The 20,001-nt window shown below is 43.5% G+C and overlaps 1 protein-coding gene across 1 annotated transcript in view; it reads right to left on the reverse strand.

Moving 5' to 3' along the window:
• MTF2 (metal response element binding transcription factor 2) overlaps positions 1–20,001 on the reverse strand; it is a 41,174-nt gene that overhangs the window by 15,973 nt on the left and 5,200 nt on the right. Inside the window, exons 2-7 of the mRNA XM_040408355.1 lie at positions 12,229–12,427; positions 10,346–10,427; positions 8,184–8,279; positions 6,135–6,235; positions 3,570–3,718; positions 1,177–1,272 (exon numbers count right to left, since the gene is read on the reverse strand). Of these exons, the coding sequence (XP_040264289.1) occupies positions 1,177–1,272; positions 3,570–3,718; positions 6,135–6,235; positions 8,184–8,279; positions 10,346–10,427; positions 12,229–12,427 (723 nt within the window). The remainder of the gene's footprint in view (positions 1–1,176; positions 1,273–3,569; positions 3,719–6,134; positions 6,236–8,183; positions 8,280–10,345; positions 10,428–12,228; positions 12,428–20,001) is intronic.

Raw genomic sequence — 20,001 nt, forward strand, 5'->3', positions numbered from 1 at the left:
AAAGGTCCTCTTTAATGCCAGAATACCTATTACACTGCCATGGATAACATGCATGAAAGTGTACACAGCACAGTGAGGGGCAGTGGTTATTTGGTGATGCCCAGTAATTAATCTACAAATTATACCTTTCCAGGTGGGGGAGAGCACGTTAACCCTTTCACTGCCACTTCAAATGACTATGGCAAATAGAATATGAAGAAGAAAGCCAGGTGCAATATTTGGAGCACAACACTCATTTTAACAGGATAAAGTCTTTTACATTCAATCGTGGCTCTGTAAGGAAGGTGGCCGCAAGTGACATCAGGAAGGAACACCACACCTAAAGTGTGAGCTATGCGCAATGGATAATTTATATATTTTTTTGCTTTATGCAACATCAGGTGCAAAGAATGTGCCAAGTTTTGCTGCATTTTAAAGGTCACACTTCTGGTGTAAAGTCCGTCAGAGAACAGCCTGATGGAATTCACCACATCCGGCACTACACAGACGGAATTTCCGCCTGCCCCATTAAGGCTGCAAGCTGCAGTTTGTGTCCGGCTGATTCCCGGAATTCACATGGAGGTGTGAAACTACCTTAGAAAGCTACCTGATGTAAACTGTAGTAAATGTAATCTTCTGATTAGTGACTGTATTCGCGAGCTATCCCCTCCCTTCTGATTCTTAACAGTGTCATGTGACCAGCGCTTTAACTTTCCAAATGACAGCATCTTATTGCGTTGACAGGAAGCCAGTTTCTCTATGTATTCCTATAGGAGCCTCAGTGTCCGTCTCATAGGAATGAATACAGAAGTAACTGACTTTCTGTTCTTTGTCAGTTGGATATCAGGGTGCTGGTCACATGACACAGCTTAGGATCAGAATTGAGGTTATAACTCACAAACACAGTCACTGGTAAGAAGACTACATTCACTACAGTTTACATCATGTACCTTTCTAAACAGGTCAGAATTTTTTTTACAGGAGTGCTACTTTAAATTGGGTAGCAGTGCACATGCTGAACCCCCTGTCTAAGGATTGGTGGGAGTCCACATGGATGAGTTAAGTTGTTATTTTGGGACAAACCCTTTAAGTACAGACTTACCTTTTATCACACAACCGTTAAGACATTATAGAATTAACAGCTAATAGACATTTAGCAAAGCAATATCTGATTGAACAACTTTCCTATTTTCTCACCTGTCACCATAAAGCATAGGTTTCTGCAAGCATTGCACACAGGCCTCATGAAACCACTGTTTGCATTTGCAGCACTGTAGCATCTTTAAGTACCACCTGGAAATTAAGAAATAAATGTAATTTAACAATTCATCACCAACTAAGTGTAGGAGACAAGCGATGTACCTGCGCTGATGCATCTAACCCCCACCCACTGTCCACCTCTCACAAGGAGGGCTGCGATTAAATAACTATAAAGTGGAGCACTAACTCAAATAGACGGCAAAAGCTTTTGTTACTTGCTCCTTGCTCACCATCTCACACTAGAAGGAAGTAAATCCGACTCTGTACAAGTCCCCTTGTATCTTCAGCTCTCCTCAGAATCGCACAGCCCGGCCAGTGGCTAGAGCGCTCCGATGGAAGCCAGCAGGTGTTTTTCATGAAGACTGAATCCGCTGTATTTCAAAACGGAATGGAAGATGGTTTGGTGTCTCCAGACATCCGTTGAAGCGCGTGACGTCAAACGGAAGTATCCCTTGGAACTACCTGCTGGCTACCAGCCAGGCTTTGCGTTTGTGAGGAGGGCTGAAGATACAGCTCAGTCTTCAGTAACAGCAAGTAACTAAGAAGCTTTTGCTATATACTTGAGTTAGAGTTAGCAGTCCTCTTTATACTTCCTAAATCCCAGCCCCCCACACAGGTGAGGTGAACAGTGGTGGTGTTTGTGTGCGTCAGCGAAGGTACATCACCTGTCTATATACAACAGTTTATCATCTTTTTGGGGAGGATTTATCATTGGCTTTAAAAGGGGTTGTCTCATCATGGGCAATGGGGGCATATCGCTAGGACCTGCACCTATATCGAGAACGGAGCTCCGCAAGTTAAGGACGATGCACTGCGCATGCGCCCTCAATTCATTTTCTATAGGGCCGGCGAAAATAGCCGAGTACTGGCTTGGCTATTTCTGCGGCCCCATAGAAATGAATAGCAACGGGGGCCTGCGCATGCTCCCATTCACTTCTATGGGGAGCCGGCTTGGTGGTGGCCGGACCGGAGTCCTCCAGCCACCACCTTGCGGGGCTCCGTTCTCAATATAGGTGCGGGTCTCAGAGGTGGGACCCACACCTTTAAGACAATGGGGGCATATCCTAGCGATATCCCCCATTGTCCATGACGAGAAAACCCCTTTAAGCCAGACAACTGTCCTAAAGTCACAAAGTTATGCAAGGATAGATCATTAATATCAGATCAGCAGGGGTCTGACTCCCGAGACCGCGATCAGCTGTTTGAAGAGAAAGCAGCACTTCCCTTCACTGTTTACCTGCTCGCCGTCATAACTGCAACAGTGAGCAGTCTAATTACAACTATTGCATCCCCATTCACTTCTATGGGACGGCTCCTACCTATTTACTTGAACAGACGGGAGCCGTCCCATAGAAGTGAATGGGGACGCAATAGTTGTAATTACACTGCTCACGGTTGCACAGTTGTGACAGCGAGCAGGTAAACAGCGAACAGAAGGCAGCGCTCGTATGAGCACTGCTTTCTCTTCAAACAGCTGACAGGCGGTGTACCAGGAGTCGGACCCCCACCGATCTGATATTGATGACCTAACCTGAGGATAGGTCATCAATAAGAAAATAAAAAAAGCCGAGCGAGCATGCTCGTCTATTTACATAACTTGCATAGAACTGGATGGAGAATGCATTGCGCAAGCGTGGCTACCTCTCCATTCACCTCTATGTGAGTTCTGGATATAGCAGAGCACCTCAGCTATTTTTGGCACTCCCAAAGAAATGAAGGGAGGGTGATCATGCTTGTGTGGTACGCCCTCTTTCATTTTGTGGGTTCTCTGGGACCCGCAGCTATTAGACATTGGTGGCATACCCTAGCGAGGTGGGCCAACCAGGATGGTTTCACACAGTGTTTTTTCTTTTTTGTTACATTTTCGGAAAAATGCAATTATGATTTTTGCATCAATTATTATATTTATTTAAAAAAAGGTGTTTTCCTGATTTAATTTAAAAATTTTTAATCTCAACACCACTCTTTTCCAGCTCCCTGCACTGGTCTTCCGGGTCCACGTTCTTTCAATTTGCAGACAGACGGGGTAAAATGGCCACTGGTGCCAATGATTGGCCTCAATGGTGAACTGTTCCCGTTACTGCTGCTTGTTCAGGTTACCGCTGAGGCCAGCCACTGGCTGCAGCCACGCATGTGACCCCATCCATCTGGAAGTTGAAAGGATGGGGACCGCAAGACCAGTGAAGTGAGCTCTAACAGTATCAGGGAAAAGGCAAGTATGGACTTTTTCCACAGGTAAGAACAAGGTTGGTGTTGAAAATGGTTATAAATAATAAAAAAAAAAAAAAAAAAGGAAACCCCCCTTTAAGGATGAATACGGCGTAACTCACTCTCCTGGGCCTCCACAGTAGCAGTAGCATTGTTGTACATTGGTCTTGTGACCTACATCCCACTCCAAGTCTTCCACATTGTAGGGCAAAGTTTGCTTCATGACTTGCAGGGCTTTGGCATTTGGTCCTTTTTTTAGTGCTCCTCCTCTCTTCAACAAAGCAAAGGCAAATACAATTACCACATCTTCTAATGTCAAGGATTTCAGAAAATCAGGGTGAAAGGCATTCAAGTTAAAGGGGTTGTGTCACTTCAGCAAATGGCATTTATCATGTAGAGAAAGTTAATACAAGGCACTAATGTATTGGGATTGTCCATATTACCTCCTTTGCTGGCCTTTTCATTTTCCATCACATTATACACCGCTCGTTTCCATGGTTACCACCACCACGCAATCCATCAGTGGTGGTCATGCTTGCACACTATAAGAAAAAGCACTAGCGGTGCTACAGTCCCAAGCCACCAGAGGCGCCGGCGCTTTTTCCTATAGTGTGCAAGAACGACCACCGCTGATGGATTGCAGGGTAGTCATGACCATGGAAACAAGCAGTGTATAATGTGATGGAAAGATGAATCCAGCCAGCAAAGGAAGCAATATGTATAACAATACCTTAGTAAGTGCCTTGTATTAACTTCCTCTACATAGTTGCTATTTGCTGAAGTGAATATGTAGAAATCCACAGCACTCGTTAGTTGAATGAACAAAATCCGGTTACTTTATTTGTACCAGCAGCATACAGACAGCGACGTACCAGAGATGGTCGAAACGTCGCTGTCTGTATGCAGCTGGTACACTATAAAGTAACCGGATTTTGTTCATTCAACTGACGAGTGCCGTGGATTTCTACATATTTTCTCTTTGACGGGACCCCTAGCCAAGATCGCCATCCGCGGGCACCACTTTTCATTATCGTTTTACTACTGGTATACTATCACCAAGTTGGGGCCTCTAGTGCTGCTTATCCTACATTGTTCTTCTATTTGCTGAAGTGAAAAATCCTCTTTAAACAATAGGTTATTTCTGATGACATATTTGCTACACGTCCCCCAAAAGGTCAGAAAAGCAGAGAAATGGGCTATGCTTCTTATATGAGTTATCCGGCATTTTGATCTTTAAAGGTTCAATACATGTGTGTCTGTTGATCTTGGCACTTCAAGAATAACGCTATAAGGCCTCATGCACACAACAGTTTTTTGCGTCTGCAAATTGTGCGTTCGCCCAAAAAAACGGATGCAGCATTTTTTTTTTTTGGAGCATACGTTTTTTTCCACAGATCCCTTGTAATAGATGCCCATCCTTGTCCGTAAATGTGAAAAAAGTAGGACATGCACTATTTTCTTTGCTGAATTTAACACTGACAACGGAAGCGGAACACAAACGGATGAACTATCAGCATTTTTTTGCTGACCCATTGAAAAAAAATGGGTCCCCATCCTATCCGCAAAAAAAAAAACGGAACAGAGGGCGAGAAAAACAACTGTCGTGTGCATTAGGCCTAATGCTTATAAACTTCACAGAACTTTCTCTGACCCCATTTATAAGTTTATTTGGTTTGTTGGGCAATTGATCCAAGACACATTTTAAATGGAAGTCACAGGGCAGTGGGAATGGATGGATACAGCACGAGTAGTGTACAAAGCAAATGAAATGCTCTTAAAAGCTACCTCCACTTAACTCGTGTGTATTCAGACGCCTCGGATAGTAAGGACGACAAAACCATGATGTGAATTTACTATCGCCGGCTCTTCCCTCGGTCCAGTGGATACATTTCTGCCTGACGAAGGGCATCCTATGTGCTCGAAACGTTGCTTTGTGTACCACCATGTCCGGCCAATAAAAACCAATTAAGCACTACAAAAATTGAAGTGCTGTCTGAATTGTGTGATGTGAATTTACTGCCATACTTTTAAAGGACCACACATTTATGATACAGGTCCATAAAGGGGTTGTCCCGCGAAAAATTATAAATTTTTTAAACTAGCACCCGGATCTAAATACTTTTGTAATTGCATGTAATTAAAAATTTTGTATAGTCACCGAGTTATTCAATAAAATGAATCTGTATAGCGCCACCTGCTGTTTGTTTTTTCTCTCATTTCTTTGACCTGCTCACTGAGATGGTCGCACATGCTCAGTTTCATCTTTGAACTGCCCCCTGTGCTGTGATAGGGAGAGCTGAGACACGCCCCCTGAGCTGTGATAGGGAGAGCTGAAACACGCCCCCTGAGCTGCAGCAGAAAAGACTCTCCTTGAGCTGTCAGCTTCATATAAATCCAGCAGAGCAATGAATGTGGAGATCTCTGGATCTATGAGAGGTACAGGGCTGGTTCTAGCTTTGTTAGAAAGGGATTGTCGTGTCCGATTTTTATTTTTTACATTAGTCATGGGATAACCCCTTTAACTGGCTAAATAGATGTAGCTACAATAGTGAATTGAAAGAAAGCAACAAAAAGTACAATAACCATCAGAAACAAAAGGTGAAATAAGCAATTCTGTAAATATTGTATAAAAATTGTAGAGTACTAAATCCACGACATTACCGAATCCACTCAAAGTTCTTTAATACCTTTGTTGTAGTGGCAAATACACACTGCCGGCACAGCCATTTCTCATCTGTATCAATCACGCTGGGGTCAATCTTAGGAGTGTGGCACTGTTGGTGGTAGCCTAAAACCAAATCCCATCCCAAAAACAAAATAAAATTATTTTCTAAGTTTTAATTGAAAGGAGACGTGTAACAATTTTGTTTATACTAGTTGTACCTATAAAAAGAGTTCTAGTATAGCAGAGTATAGGAACAAGGGCGCATTATAACTATAGACATGTAGGGCACATCAAAAGGGGGTCCAAAGATCATAACACACGTTAAAGAGTGACTGCAATCCTGCTTTTACATGGGCTGTCCATGGATGCCTAGAGTTCTGCAACTACTACATTGGCATCTCCATCAGAGATTCGGTCAAAAACAGCAGCAAGAAAAGTCCTGCATCCAAGACTTTATTCTCCGTAATAAAATGATCTACTGAACGGACCGACCCCATTATAGCCGATGTTTTGCTCCGATCAGGTCATTTAACCCCTTCTACAACGGGGCCAGTTTTCGCTCTTCTGCCCAGGACATTTTGTTTGCAAATCTGACGTGTCACTTTGTGTTAATAGCTTTGGAACAATTACTTATCCAAGCCATTCGGACATTGTTTTCTCGTGACACATTGTACTTTATGATGGTCATAAATTTGAGTCAATATATTCCACCTTTTTTTGTGAAAAATTCCCAAATTTACCCAAGGTTTTGAAAAATTCCCAAATTTTCTAATTTAAATTTCTTTACTTTTATAATATATAGTGAAACCTCATATAATAGTTACTACTTTACATTCCCCATATGTCTACTTCATGTTTGGTTCATTTAGAAAAATGACATTTTATTTTTTGGGGACGTTAGAAGGCTTAGAAGTTTGGAAGCAAATCTTTACATTTTTCAGAAAATTTCCAAAACTCACTTCTTAAAGGACCAGTTCAGGTCTGAAGTCACTTTGTGGGGCTTACATAATAGAAACCACCCAAAAATGACCCTATTTTAGAAACTACACCCCTCAATGTATTCAAAACTGATTTTACAAACTTTGTTAACTCTTTAGGTGTTCCACAAAAATTCATGGAAAATGGAGATAAAATTTAAGAATCACTCTTTATTGGCGGATTTTACATTTTAATCCATTTTTTCCAGTAGCAAAGCAAGGGTTAACAGCCAAACAAAACTCAATATTTATTACCCTGATTCTGCAGTTTACAGAAACACCCCACATGTGGTCGTAAACTTATGTAAGGGCACACGGCAGGGGGCAGTAGGAAAGGAATGCCATATGGTTTTTGGAAGGCAGGTTTAGCTGAACTGGTTTTTAGATGCCATGTCACATTTGAAGCCCCCCTGATGCACCCCTACAGTAGAAACTCAAAAAAGTGACCACATTTTGGAAACTACGGGATCAGGTGCCACTTTTATTGGTACATATGATTTTTAATTGCTCTATATTACGTTTTCTGTGAGGCTGGATCTCCTGGGCACCCATAAAAGGCAGGTCCCGATGCCGTGCAAGGCATTGGGCAGCCTCTGCGCGGCATCGGGCTGCCTTCTGACATATCGAGTCCCCGCAACAGCAGCGCTAAATGCGCTCCCTCACCCGACACAAACCCCTTCTATATCGTGGTCAGCGGGGACCGTGGCATAGAAGGGGTTAATCCGCCAGCATCGGCTTTTACAGCGATGCCGGCGGATACAGCAGAGGCCCGGCTAGCTCCAGTACCCACCATGACGTACTATTACGTCAAACTGCAGGAACGCAGTGGCTTCAATGAAGTAATAGTAAGTCATGTGTCGGGAAGGGGTTAAGTGCCAAAGCTGGTACTTCCGTTATTTTCATTGTTCTGTTCTTATAAAGGAGCAGAACAGAAATCAATAGCACAAGTATGCAAGAGGCCTAAGATGATATTATGAACTTTTACACATTTAAGCTACAAACAAAAGCCCAAAACATATAAAATGTAATGTATGGCGGTATGTTTCAGTAATTTTATTAAAAGTTCTAAGGACTAACGCACAAATTATACAGACCTTGCCCACACTTGTCGCAAATAACAATTTCATTTGGTGCTTCAGAATATTCTTCCTGACATATTGTACAAACCATTTCCCCACTTTCACAGGCTCCTGAAATATACAAGGCAGACATTTAACTCAATAATCCCTTGTAGAAGACTAAGGGTCCATTCACACGTTCACAACTGTTTTGCGATCCGCAAAACACAGACACCGGCCATATGCGTTCCGCATTTTGCAGACCTCACAAGGCCGGCACTATAATAGAAATGCCTTTTTCTTGGCTGTGGACAAAAAAAGGACATGTTCTATTTTTTTTGTGGGGCCGCAGAACGGAAGGGCGGATGCAGAGAGCCGACTGTGCGCTGTCCGCATCTTTTGTGGCCCCATTGAAAACGAAGGGATCCTCACCCGTTGCGCAAAATTGCGGAACGGATGCGGACCTGTTTTGCGGACGTGTGAATGGACCCTTAGGCCTCTTTTTTTGAATCAGATTGTTTTTATTGAGTTTTTCAAAACATTTTATAAAGACAAACAAAGCAATCCCCCCCTCCCCCTCCCCACCTTAGGCCTCTTTCAAACGATGTGACAGATGCGTTCAGTGACAGTCAGTTTTGACTGCGACGGCAGATTTCTTCGCGCAGGTGCAATGCGTTTAATGCGTTTTTCACACGCGTGATAAACTGCAGGTTTACAAACATCTCTTAGAAACCAGTAAAAAATGCATTGCATCCGGAAGAAAGTGGGATGCAATGTGTTTTTCACTGAAGCCCTTTTCACTTCTATGGGGCCAGGGCTGCGTGAAAAACGCAGAATATAGAACATGCTGCTTTTTTGCGCAACGCAGAACTGTTGCGTGAAAAAAAAGACGCTCCGACCCTTTGAATGAATGGGTCAGGATTCAGTGCAGGTGCTATGGGTTCACGTAACACATTGCACCCGAGCGGAAAACTGTCATCCATCCACAATATAACTTAGCAGAACTGTCGTGTCTATGGAAGATAAATTTCTCTTACAAACAAAATAAAATACAGACCACACAATTACTAGAATGTAAAACAGGGGGAAAACTGCCAATCATCAATTGGGTAGGGAGAGTAGGAGATCAAAGGCAGACCGTGATTCAATTATACGGCAAATTCTTGACAACCGCTTAACATTAGTGGCTGCCTGATATCAGAGTGTATGTCACCATTTTATATGCTCCTCAGTGAGGACAGTATAAAGGTAAACATAGGCTAAAGATGACTATTTCAGTAAATGCTTAAGGTTTTGATCAATTTCTAGGAGGCATACAAGAGGAACACCACACTGCAGAGTTGGGAAATTCAAATGCTTACTATAACAGACATATCAGGAGAGATGACAGGGGTTATCCAAGACGAATAAAGACCTCTTAGAGTGGCTTAACCACAGTGATGATCATACTTACCTGGTCCCCGCCGCTGGGTTTGGTCTCTGTCACTAGACCAGCTCTTCCTCACCCTGTAGCACCGAAATAAACATCAATGGGGGCGACCGCCGCAGCCAATCACAGTTGTCTTGATGCAAAGAGAGCAGGTCATCGCTGCAGCCAATCACATGCCCACTGACGACAGATTTTGATTTAAGCGCTGCATGGAGAGAAAGAATCGGCCCGGGAGACCTAACCCAGCTGCGGGGGCCAGGTAAGTATGATCACTACTGTGGGTAGGCCACTCGGGAAGGTCTGCATTAGTCTAGGTCTAGGATAACCCCTTTAACAGAAATAGTTTTAAACCTTCAATAATATACTTTCATTATGGCAGCTGTCCCAATGTCATGATTTCATCACCGGGCTGCTCCGTTCCAGGTTTGTTCTGACACAGAAAAGGAGATCCCCCACTCAAAACCTAGGCTAGGACCCTCTTCATTACAGCTAATGAGAGAGCACAGGAGATGGATGGAAGATGCCAGGGATAGCCAACTTGCGGCTCTCCAGCTGTTGCAAACCTTCAACTCCCAGCATGCAAAGACTGCCTACGGCTATCAGCCTACAGCAGGGCATGGTGGGAATTGTGGTTTTGCAACAGCTGGAGAGCCGCAGATTTCCCGACCCTGGAATATGCGGATGTTTGGACAGCCATCAGTGAACTGATGATTAATGTGTGAGGATGGGACACGGCCAATAAATGCAATATGCACTGCAGTGCACTTACCTGTCTGAATGTCCTTCCACAGCACCCAAGATTTGGAGCTATCTTCGAATATTATAAAACAGCTCTGGTGAAATTTATTTATCTGCAATAAAAATGCAAAAAATGTTTACTTTAGATATCATGAACAGTTAACAGGCAGGCCCAAAAAAAATTAACCCTGTGGGTAAAAAATACAGTAAGCAGCATGTGACCATCCATAGATCAGAAAATGCTGGTCAAAGTCCATGCTGCACATCATGCATTAAACATATGTAGAGACTGGGGGGGGGGGGGGTTGGATAACCTCTCTAAGTGTCTGATCCGACCACTAGAGACCCTGCCCATCACTATAACGGGGGTCTGCATCCACCGCTCCACTCTGTTCTATGGGGCTGCTGGAGACAGCCGAGAGCTTTTCCTACATCTCTGGCAGCCTCAAAGATGAATGGAGTGGCAGCGTGGATGCGTGTCCGCCATAACATTTAAAAGGGGGAACGTGGGTCCCCAGCAGCTGGGACCACCCCTTTTAAACATGCACCAAATTTTCAATCATCGTACAACATATGATAAATTTGGAGCAACTTAAATCGAAGCAGACTACCAAAACGGCCTTTAAAAATTGCCCTCATGATAAATCGCCGCCGCTGAAGCCATTCTTTCATCTAGGTTTTTAAACATATTCCAGTCTTGATTTACATTTTTTTTTTATACTATTAAAATAATGGGCAAAGTACCAGTAAGCTCTTAAAGGGGTGACCCCAATTATCTTGCTCTAGCGGCTGCTCCAGACTTCAGCACTTTTTTACTTGGCCCTGTTACAGAGCAAGGGGGGTTCAATACTCAACATAGACTGAACCAGATCTGTGTCCCATCAGTGTGGGCAACATCACAGCCCCGGTTCACTCCCTGCTGAGGATCACGTCCCCTTCATCATGCACGGCCTGATTAGCACATTGGGTGCAAATTGTTTGTAATTGTGCAGATGGGGGGCTTTGTAACAACAAAACATAGCACCGTGGACAAGCGGCTACAGCCAGGTGACAGCGACCACCGTTTTTAGAGGACATGGCAGGTCCTCTTTAACTGAAACAAAGATTTTTGTGGAGCGCCATAATCTGCAATCAGCATCTGCATCAAACCTTTTTAGATGTGTTTTTAATGTGTGACAATAAAGGCATGATTTTAATTTAAGTGCTGGAAAAATACATAGACATAACCTGCAACTGTCTAATAAGGCGCCATCATCGCTAGGTCTTCTAAGTTTCAGCATTAAAGAGGACCTTTCACCGATCCTGACATTGTGAACTAAGTATAGAGACACGGAGAGCGGCGCCCAGGGATCTCACTGCACTTACTATTATACCCAGGCGCCGCTCCGTTCTCCCGTTATGCCCTCCGGTATCTTCGGTCACTACGTTATGGTAGGCAGAGATTTCGGTCACTAAGTTATGGTAGGCGGAGTCTGCCCTTGTTTTGCTGTAGCGCTGGCCAATCGCAGCGCAGAGCTCACAGCCTGGGAGGTTCTTTTCTCCCAGGCTGTGAGCTCTGCGCTGCGATTGGCCAGCGCTACAGCAAAACAAGGGCAGACTCCGCCTACCATAATTTAGTGACCGAAGATACCGGAGGGCATAGCAGGAGAACGGAGCGGCGCCCGGGGATAATAGTAAGTGCAGTGAGATCCCCGGGCGCCGCTCTACATGTCTGTATACTTAGTTCACAATGTCAGGATCTGTGAAAGGTCCTCTTTAAATATGCAGATGCCAGCACCCTAGACCCCAAGTGTAAATGATAAGTAGGAGACTACAGTGAAATGGGATATCTATTGAGGACACCCCCTTAGTCTAGGCCTCCCATTCTGATCAAAGCAGTTTCAAACTTGGTGACAGAATGTGCAAAGCAATTACCCTTTCGATAGTTCCAAGATAAAACAATCCATCGGACCATCGTGCTAAGACATCCTGACCTTCCTCAAATTTGCAAGCTCGTCTCTTAGTCTTCTGTCCATGCCGCACAGATGATTTAGTCAAGGACTTCAAGGCCTTCTTATTTTGTTGGAAAGGGGATCTTTTAAGGACCAATGAATTGCTTGCAGCAGTTGCGTCTCTTAATGAGAAAAAGTCGGACAAACGTCAGTACAAATTTACACATTTTTTTTTGCAATTTCTAACCATTCAATCTAAGTAGACTGGCAGGCAAAAGTAATGAACGTGGTACTCAACACAAAATCAACAAACACAACATATTATGCAGCAAATAAACCAGCTAGCTTTATTTCTATAACAGATTAAGAGTTCATGTGCTCAGGCTGCGGACATTACAATCCACAGTATACTCATTACTACAGATGATTCTGCCCTGAAATGTTTGAGATGAGAAAACCCCTTTAAGGCCACCTGCACCCACAGATAGATCTCAACCTTCCATTGAAAAGGATGAAGTCTGCAGCGAACACTGCAAACATAATTGACTTGCTATTTAATTTGAAATCCACGCACGGAAAAAATCTGCAAAGTGTAAATGACATTAGTGTAATCCCATAACGCTTTTGCTGGTACTGTAATATGCTACGGTTTTTCCCGCAACGTGTGCAGGTGGCCTAAAGGACATCTGTCATCCGCTTTGTCCCTATGACACCGGCTGACCTGTTACATGTGCACTTGCCAGCTGAAGACATCTGTGTTGGTCCCATGTTCATATGTATCCGCATTGCTCAGAAAAATGATGTTTTAATATATGCAAATGAGCCTCTGGGAGCAACAGGGGCGTCGCCATTACACCTAGAGGCTCTGCTCTCTCTGCAACTGCTGCTCCTTCTGCACTATGATAGACAGGGCCAGGCATAATGTTTACACTGTCTGGTCCTGTCAAACTAGAGAGATTAAAGACATTGCAGAGAGAGCAGAGCCTCTAGGTGCAATGGCAACACCCCCCTTTCTCCTAGAGGCTCATTTGCATATATTAAATCATCATGTTTCTCAGCAATACGGACACATATGAACATATGACCAACACAGATGTCTTCAGCTGCCAAGCGCACATGTAACAGGTCAGTCAGTGTCATAGGTATAAATCTGCTGACAGATTTTTGGTTATCCTTGATTCGAGTATTTTGCCTGGCCACTATGAATAAACTGTCTAAAGGATCATTCAGACGAGTAGATAATCATTACCATTCAAATGTTAGCGGATCATGGTGGACAATAATTGTGTCACGTCAATGTGTTTAGCGACTGAACAATATTCCTAAAAACGCTTGCAAAATCAATGATGTGAACAAGTAAATTATTGTTTGTAGTTAATGCATTGTAGTAACGTAAATGTGAATTGTGTGACCTTTCGCCAACAGGTACGATGACTAGATGTCTCTGAACACAGCCACTCATTGTTTAACCCCTTAACATGCACGGCGCTGGTGGACGTGACTTAAGGACCAGCGCCGTACATGTACGCTGGGCTGATCGGGCGGGTGCAAGAGCTGCGTTCACCCGATCAGTGGCAGGGGTCCAGCAGTCACCGATAGCCGGACCCCTGCTGTGTGCGCCAGCATCAGTGAAAACACTGATGCCGGTGCATTAACCCTTGCACTGCCGGAGTCAGGGCTAACCGTGGCACATGCAGGATCCTGCCGGGTGTGGGGTGGCCATTGAGTCCCCGCCCTGCTGTGATGAGGACCCGATGGCATGGAAGGCAGCACAATGCCTTCCTTAGGCATCGTGGCTTTCCAGGAGATGCTGTGAGATCCAGCCCCCTGGATCTCACAGGCAGGAAGCTGTAAGTGTATTACACTGTGTAATGCATGACAATACAGAAGTATTGTAATGCATTGTAAAGGGGATCAGACCCCCAAAAGTTAAAGTCCCAGAGTCGGACAAAAAATGAAGTGAAAAAAAAAAAAAAAGTTTCACAAAAAATAAATATATAGGGCTCTCAGACTATGGAGAGTTGGAGACACAAAAACATTATTTTATTTTATTTTTTTCCAACAATGATATTATTGTGTAAAACTTAAAAAGTATACATTAGGTATTGCCACGTCCGTAACGACCTGCTCTAGGTAAAAAATAAATTTATATTTATATATATATATATATATATATATATATATATATATATATATATATATATATATATATATATCTCTCTCTATCTCTTTCAGAATATGGAGACACTAAATCATTTTATTTCAAAAATGCTTTATTATGTAAAACTGAAACCACCAACCAAAAAAAGTACACGTTTATTATTGTCGCGTCTGTAACAACCTGCTATATAAAAAAATACCACATGATCTAACCTGTCAGATAAACATTGTAAATAAAAATGGTGCCAAAACAGCTATTTTTTGTTACCTTGCCTCACAAAAAGTGTAATATAGAGCAACCAAAAATCATATGTACCATAAAATAGTACAAAAAAAAAACTGCCACCTTATCCCGTAGTTTCCAAAATGGGGTCTTTTTTGGAGTTTCTACTCTAGGGGTGCATCAGGCTTCAAATGTGACATGGCAACTTAAAATTATCCAAGTGAAATCTGCCTTCCAAAAACCATATGGCGCTCCTTTCCTTCTGTGCAACGCAGTCTGCCGATACAGCAGTTTACGATTACAAATGGGGTGTTTCTGTAAACTACAGAATCAGGGCAATAAATATTGAGTTTTGTTTGGCTGTTAACCCTTGCATTGTTAGTGGGGGAAAAATTGATTAAAATGGAAAATCTGCCAAAAAAGTGAAATTCTGAAATTTCATCTCCAGTTTCCATTAATTCTTGTGCAACACCTAAAGGGTTAACAAAGTTTGTAAAATCAGTTTTGAATACCTCGAGGGGTGTAGTTTCTCAAATGCGGTCATTTTTGGGTGGTTTCTATTATGTAAGCCTCACAAAGTGACTTCAGACCTGAACTGGTCCTTAAAAAGTGGGTTTTGGAAATTTTCTGAAATATTTCAAGATTTGCTTCTAAACTTCTAAGCCTTCTAACATCCCCAAAAAATAAAATGGCGTTCACAAAATGATCCAAACATGAAGTAGACATATGGGGAATGTAAAGTAATAACTATTTTTGGAGGTATTACCATTATAAAAGTAGAGAAAATGAAATAAAAATGGGAATATTTGGACTCAAATTTACCACAGTCATGAAGTACAATATGTGACGACATAATCTCAGAATGGCATTTTAAAGGGAGTCTTTCACGCCGATTGACCCTATTAACCTATTAACAGACTTATGTCCACGGCATCCCCCCTATTAAAACTGTTCTTACCGTTAGTTCCCTGCTAGCATCGTTCGTCCGAAAAACACTTATTCCGTATGCAAATTAGGCTGTGAAGGTGCCCAGGGGCGGCCTTACAACGGCCGGTGCCCAGCCCCCTGGGTCATTTTCATACCAGTCCACTCCCCCTACGCCGCTTCTGCCCACCCTTGGTCTTTTCTCTATCCTTCCTCCTACTGTCTGTAATGCCGCGCATGCGCCGATGACCGCGATATCGGCGCGTGCGCATTGAATGACCACAGTCTGGCCGTGATCACGGCAAGAACGTATGTTAGGCCCGGGCCGGTGCATGCGCACAGTAAACTGTGATGACCCGGCCAGACTGTGGTCATTCAACGCGCACGCGCCGATATCGCGGACATCGGCGCATGCACGGCATTACGGACAGTAGGAGGAAGGATAGAGAAGAGACCAAGGGCGGGCAGAAGAGGCGGAGGGGGAGTGGATTGCATATGGAATAAAAGTGTCTTACTAACGGTAAGAACAGTTTTAATAGGGGGGATGCTGTGGACATAAGTCGGTTAATAGGGTCAATCGGCATGAAAGACTCCCTTTAAAGTGATCACCACAAAGTGACATGTCAGATTTGCAAAAAATGACCTGGTCCTTAAGGTGAAAAATGGCAGGGTCATTTTGGAAGGGGGAGAGAGACGCCTTTTTGATCGCTTGGTGTTGCAGTTTTAGTGATGTAAGGTGACCCCAAAAAATTTTTTTAGCACAGTTTTTCTTTTTACAGTGTTCACCTGAGGGGTTAAATCATGTGATATTTTTATAGAGCCGGTTGTTACGGACGTGGCAATACCTAATATGTATACTTATTTATTTATTTAGGTTTTACACAATATATTTAAGATAAAACAAACAAAAAAATACATTTTAGTGTCTCCATAATCTGAGAGCCATAGCTTTTTTGTTTTTTGGGCGATTGTCTTAGGTAGGGTATCATTTTTGCGTGATGAGATGACTGACTGGTACTATTTTGGGGTGCATATGACTTTTTGATCGCTAGCTATTACACTTTTTGTCATGTAAGGTGTTCACCTGAGGGGTTAGGTCATGTGGTATTTTTATAGAGCAGGTCGTTACGGACTCGGCGATGCCCAATATGTATACTCATATTTTTTTACATTTAACACAATAAAAGCATTTTTGAAACAAAAATCATGTTTTAGTGTCTCCATAGTCTGGGAGCCATAGGTCATGTGATATTTTTATAGAGCCAGTTGATACGGACACGGCAATACCTAATATGTCTACCTATTTAACTATTTTTTTACTTTTTTTCACTTTATTTTTTGTTCCACTCGGACTTTTGGGGGTCTGATCCCCTTTACAATGCATTACAATACTTCTGTATTGTCATGCATTGGCTTCCTGCCTGTGAGATCCAGGTGGCTGGATCTCACAGGCTCTCCCGGAAGGCAGCCACGATGCCCAAGTAAGGCATCAGGCAGCCATCGGGTCCCCATCACAGCAGGGCGAGGACCCAATGGAAGCTCCAATCCCCGCATGGACATCGCATGTGCCGCGGTCATCGCTGACAGCGGCACATCAAGTGTTAATGCACTGGCATCTGTGTTTTCACCGATGTGGCATACATACAGCAGGGGTCTGGCTATCAGTGACTGCCAGACCCCTGCCGCTGATCCTGCACCCGCGCAGGGCATGCACGGAGCTGGGAGTTAAACATACATTAATCAAACAAGTGTTCTGATGTTTGGAAGTCCAAAAACAGGGGTCACGTGAGCGAGTGACATCATAAGGTCCTGTCAGGATGATGAGAATATAGACTGCCAGGAGGAGGATCAGTGGATGGAAAAAAAACATTGAGGAAACGCCCACCCTAATTTACACTCTCCCCCTTAGGACAGCAGTATTCTGGGACTTGAAGGCAAGAGTGCGGAAATATGGGAGGGAATTTTCACACAGCAGCGGACATTTTTAATGACGCTCACTCATTTTTTGGGGAGGTCGGACAACTTGTAACATCTGGCCACAGTGTTTTTTTTACTTCAACTCTTCAGTTTAGAAAAACTCTGGTTAAAAGGGAACCTGTCATCAACTTTATTCTGACCTCACTGAGGGCAGTATAAAGTAGTGACAGAAATGCTGATGTCAGCGGTGTGTCATGAGCTAATAGTAAGTGGTTGCTGAGAACCAGCATCATAATCATTACAGCCCGGGCCTTGAAAAGAGTCACATCTACCTGAGAAGAGTCATGGTTATTCATAATCTCCTGCTCTCTCACCCACCTGCTGATGATTGGCAGTTCTCTCCTAGAGAGAAAGGGAAAACTAGGTAGAAGACGGTCAGTCATCAGCAGGAAGTCATGAATAACCAGGACTCTTCTCAGGTGGCAGTGACTCTTTTCCAGGCCCAGGCTGCAATGATTGTGATGTTGGTTCTCGGCAACCACTTACTTTTGACTTTTAAATGACCGACCGCTGAAATCAAGTCACCCGTCTCTACTTTAGGATTTATTCACACGTCCGCAAAATGGTTCCACATCCATTCTGCAATTTTGTGGAACAGGTGCACGGCGATGCGCGGTCCGCAATCATTGCCAGTGTGCGTGTTTTACGGATCAGCAATTTGCAAATCCGCAAAACACATACGGACGTGTGAATAGACCCCAAGGCTTCCATTAGTATGGGCAGCATAAAGGTGATGACAGGTTCCCTTTAATGCTGATAGAGGGATACAGGGCTGTAGAGGGAGGAAAGGGAAGAGGAAATGGATAGCAAAACATAGAAATATTAAGACAATGAAATTGTTAAGTAACTATCTAATTCCTTGTATGAACTGGGTATGGCCACAGCGTTTCTGACTTAAAAAAAAAAAAAACACTGGAAAAAATAAAATAAAAATGCCACAGAGCAAACCGCCTTGGAGCTTTCCTTTTTAGTGGCCACTCCGTGTGCCAACAAGATAATGTGAAAAGGGATGGCGTGGATGTTTCCACTCCAATATAGAAAAATACTAGTCTGTAAAGACCATCAAAATACAACTTTAATACTTTATAAAACCAAAAGGTATATACAAGCAGCGGCTGTGCAGTTAGGGTGAACAGGACTTTACACCGTCCTTGCGCTAATGAGCAGGATTAGAATACTGATGAAGTAGCTGTGGTCACTGCGCCACCAATGAATATAATTTACCCCTAAATACAAATATATGCTCGGTCGGGTGCTGGCCTCAATGACAGGGCACGGCAATCTACAGTAATTAACCCCTTTTAGGTGTGCACCGTCATTGAGGCCAGGTGCCGGGTATGTGATACGACCGGCACCCGCGCATACATTTGTATTTAGGGGTAAATTATATTCATTGGTAGCTGATCCGCGGGAGTCCTGTGTGTCGGACCCCACTGATCAGATACTGGTGACCTACCCAGAGGATAGGTTCTCATTATAAAACTCCTGGAGAACCCTTTTTAAAAAGGAATCTCTTCACCCCCAGGAGCAGGGGGAAGCGGCCAGCCTATAGGAGGATAACACATCACTATGACGTCACCACCGTCCCATCAGCTGAATGTGGAAAGAGTCCCTAATTAATAGGAGGCATGAATCATGTCAGGACCACCGGAAAAGTCGGCACCAGAGAAGACATCTAATCTAACCAATGATCATAACAGGGGAGTCACCACCAAAAACGACAGACAGCGCTCTCACCCCACACTGCGGGCAGTCATAAGCCATGTCTCCAGGACTAACAGATGGATTTGCCCACAGTCGCAGGTAAATGACTCCTATCAAGCGATAACTGATAAAAATCCGTCATTTGGAATACTTCGTGTGGACCCCAGCCAACAAAAGATTTGCTTACCCAGGTAGAGCAGCATGCCACGCACAGGCCACATCCACAGATACCAATAGGATGACACGATAGCCAGGAGTCACCGCGTTTATTCAAACACAAATTTATGGCACATTTCCAGGCACATCGGCTGCCCGGCTTTTGAGATTTGACCGGCCCTCATCTAGAAGACTTCCACAAGTGCTGAGATCCTACACATGTCTATTGATGCCAGGAGCCTGTGCTATGTATACTGCACTCACTTATATAACCGTTATCTCGTACATGCAGGAGTAGGGGCCCAATCCAGCAGCATAGTACCAGGCACATAATGTCCTTGCCTCAGGTAACTGCATTTATTCTTATTTACAGGCCATTGTCATCAGACATAAGGGTCGCTGTGGATAAGACATGCCCTAATCTTAGCAGAACACAGCATCAGCCATGCAGAAATGGTGCCGACACTCATCTAGAGAGAGCTGTATGTAACAAGACACAGGTATACGGATACTGAACAGCTAGCATTTTCTAAATGGAAAAGTCCAGATAATTAAACGATATAGCATACTAAATCCCTTCTATAATGGTCTGGTCTACTATATAGCAACAAA

This window comes from Bufo bufo, chromosome 9, assembly GCF_905171765.1.
Source record: "Bufo bufo chromosome 9, aBufBuf1.1, whole genome shotgun sequence".
NCBI classification, from domain to species: Eukaryota; Metazoa; Chordata; class Amphibia; order Anura; family Bufonidae; genus Bufo; species Bufo bufo.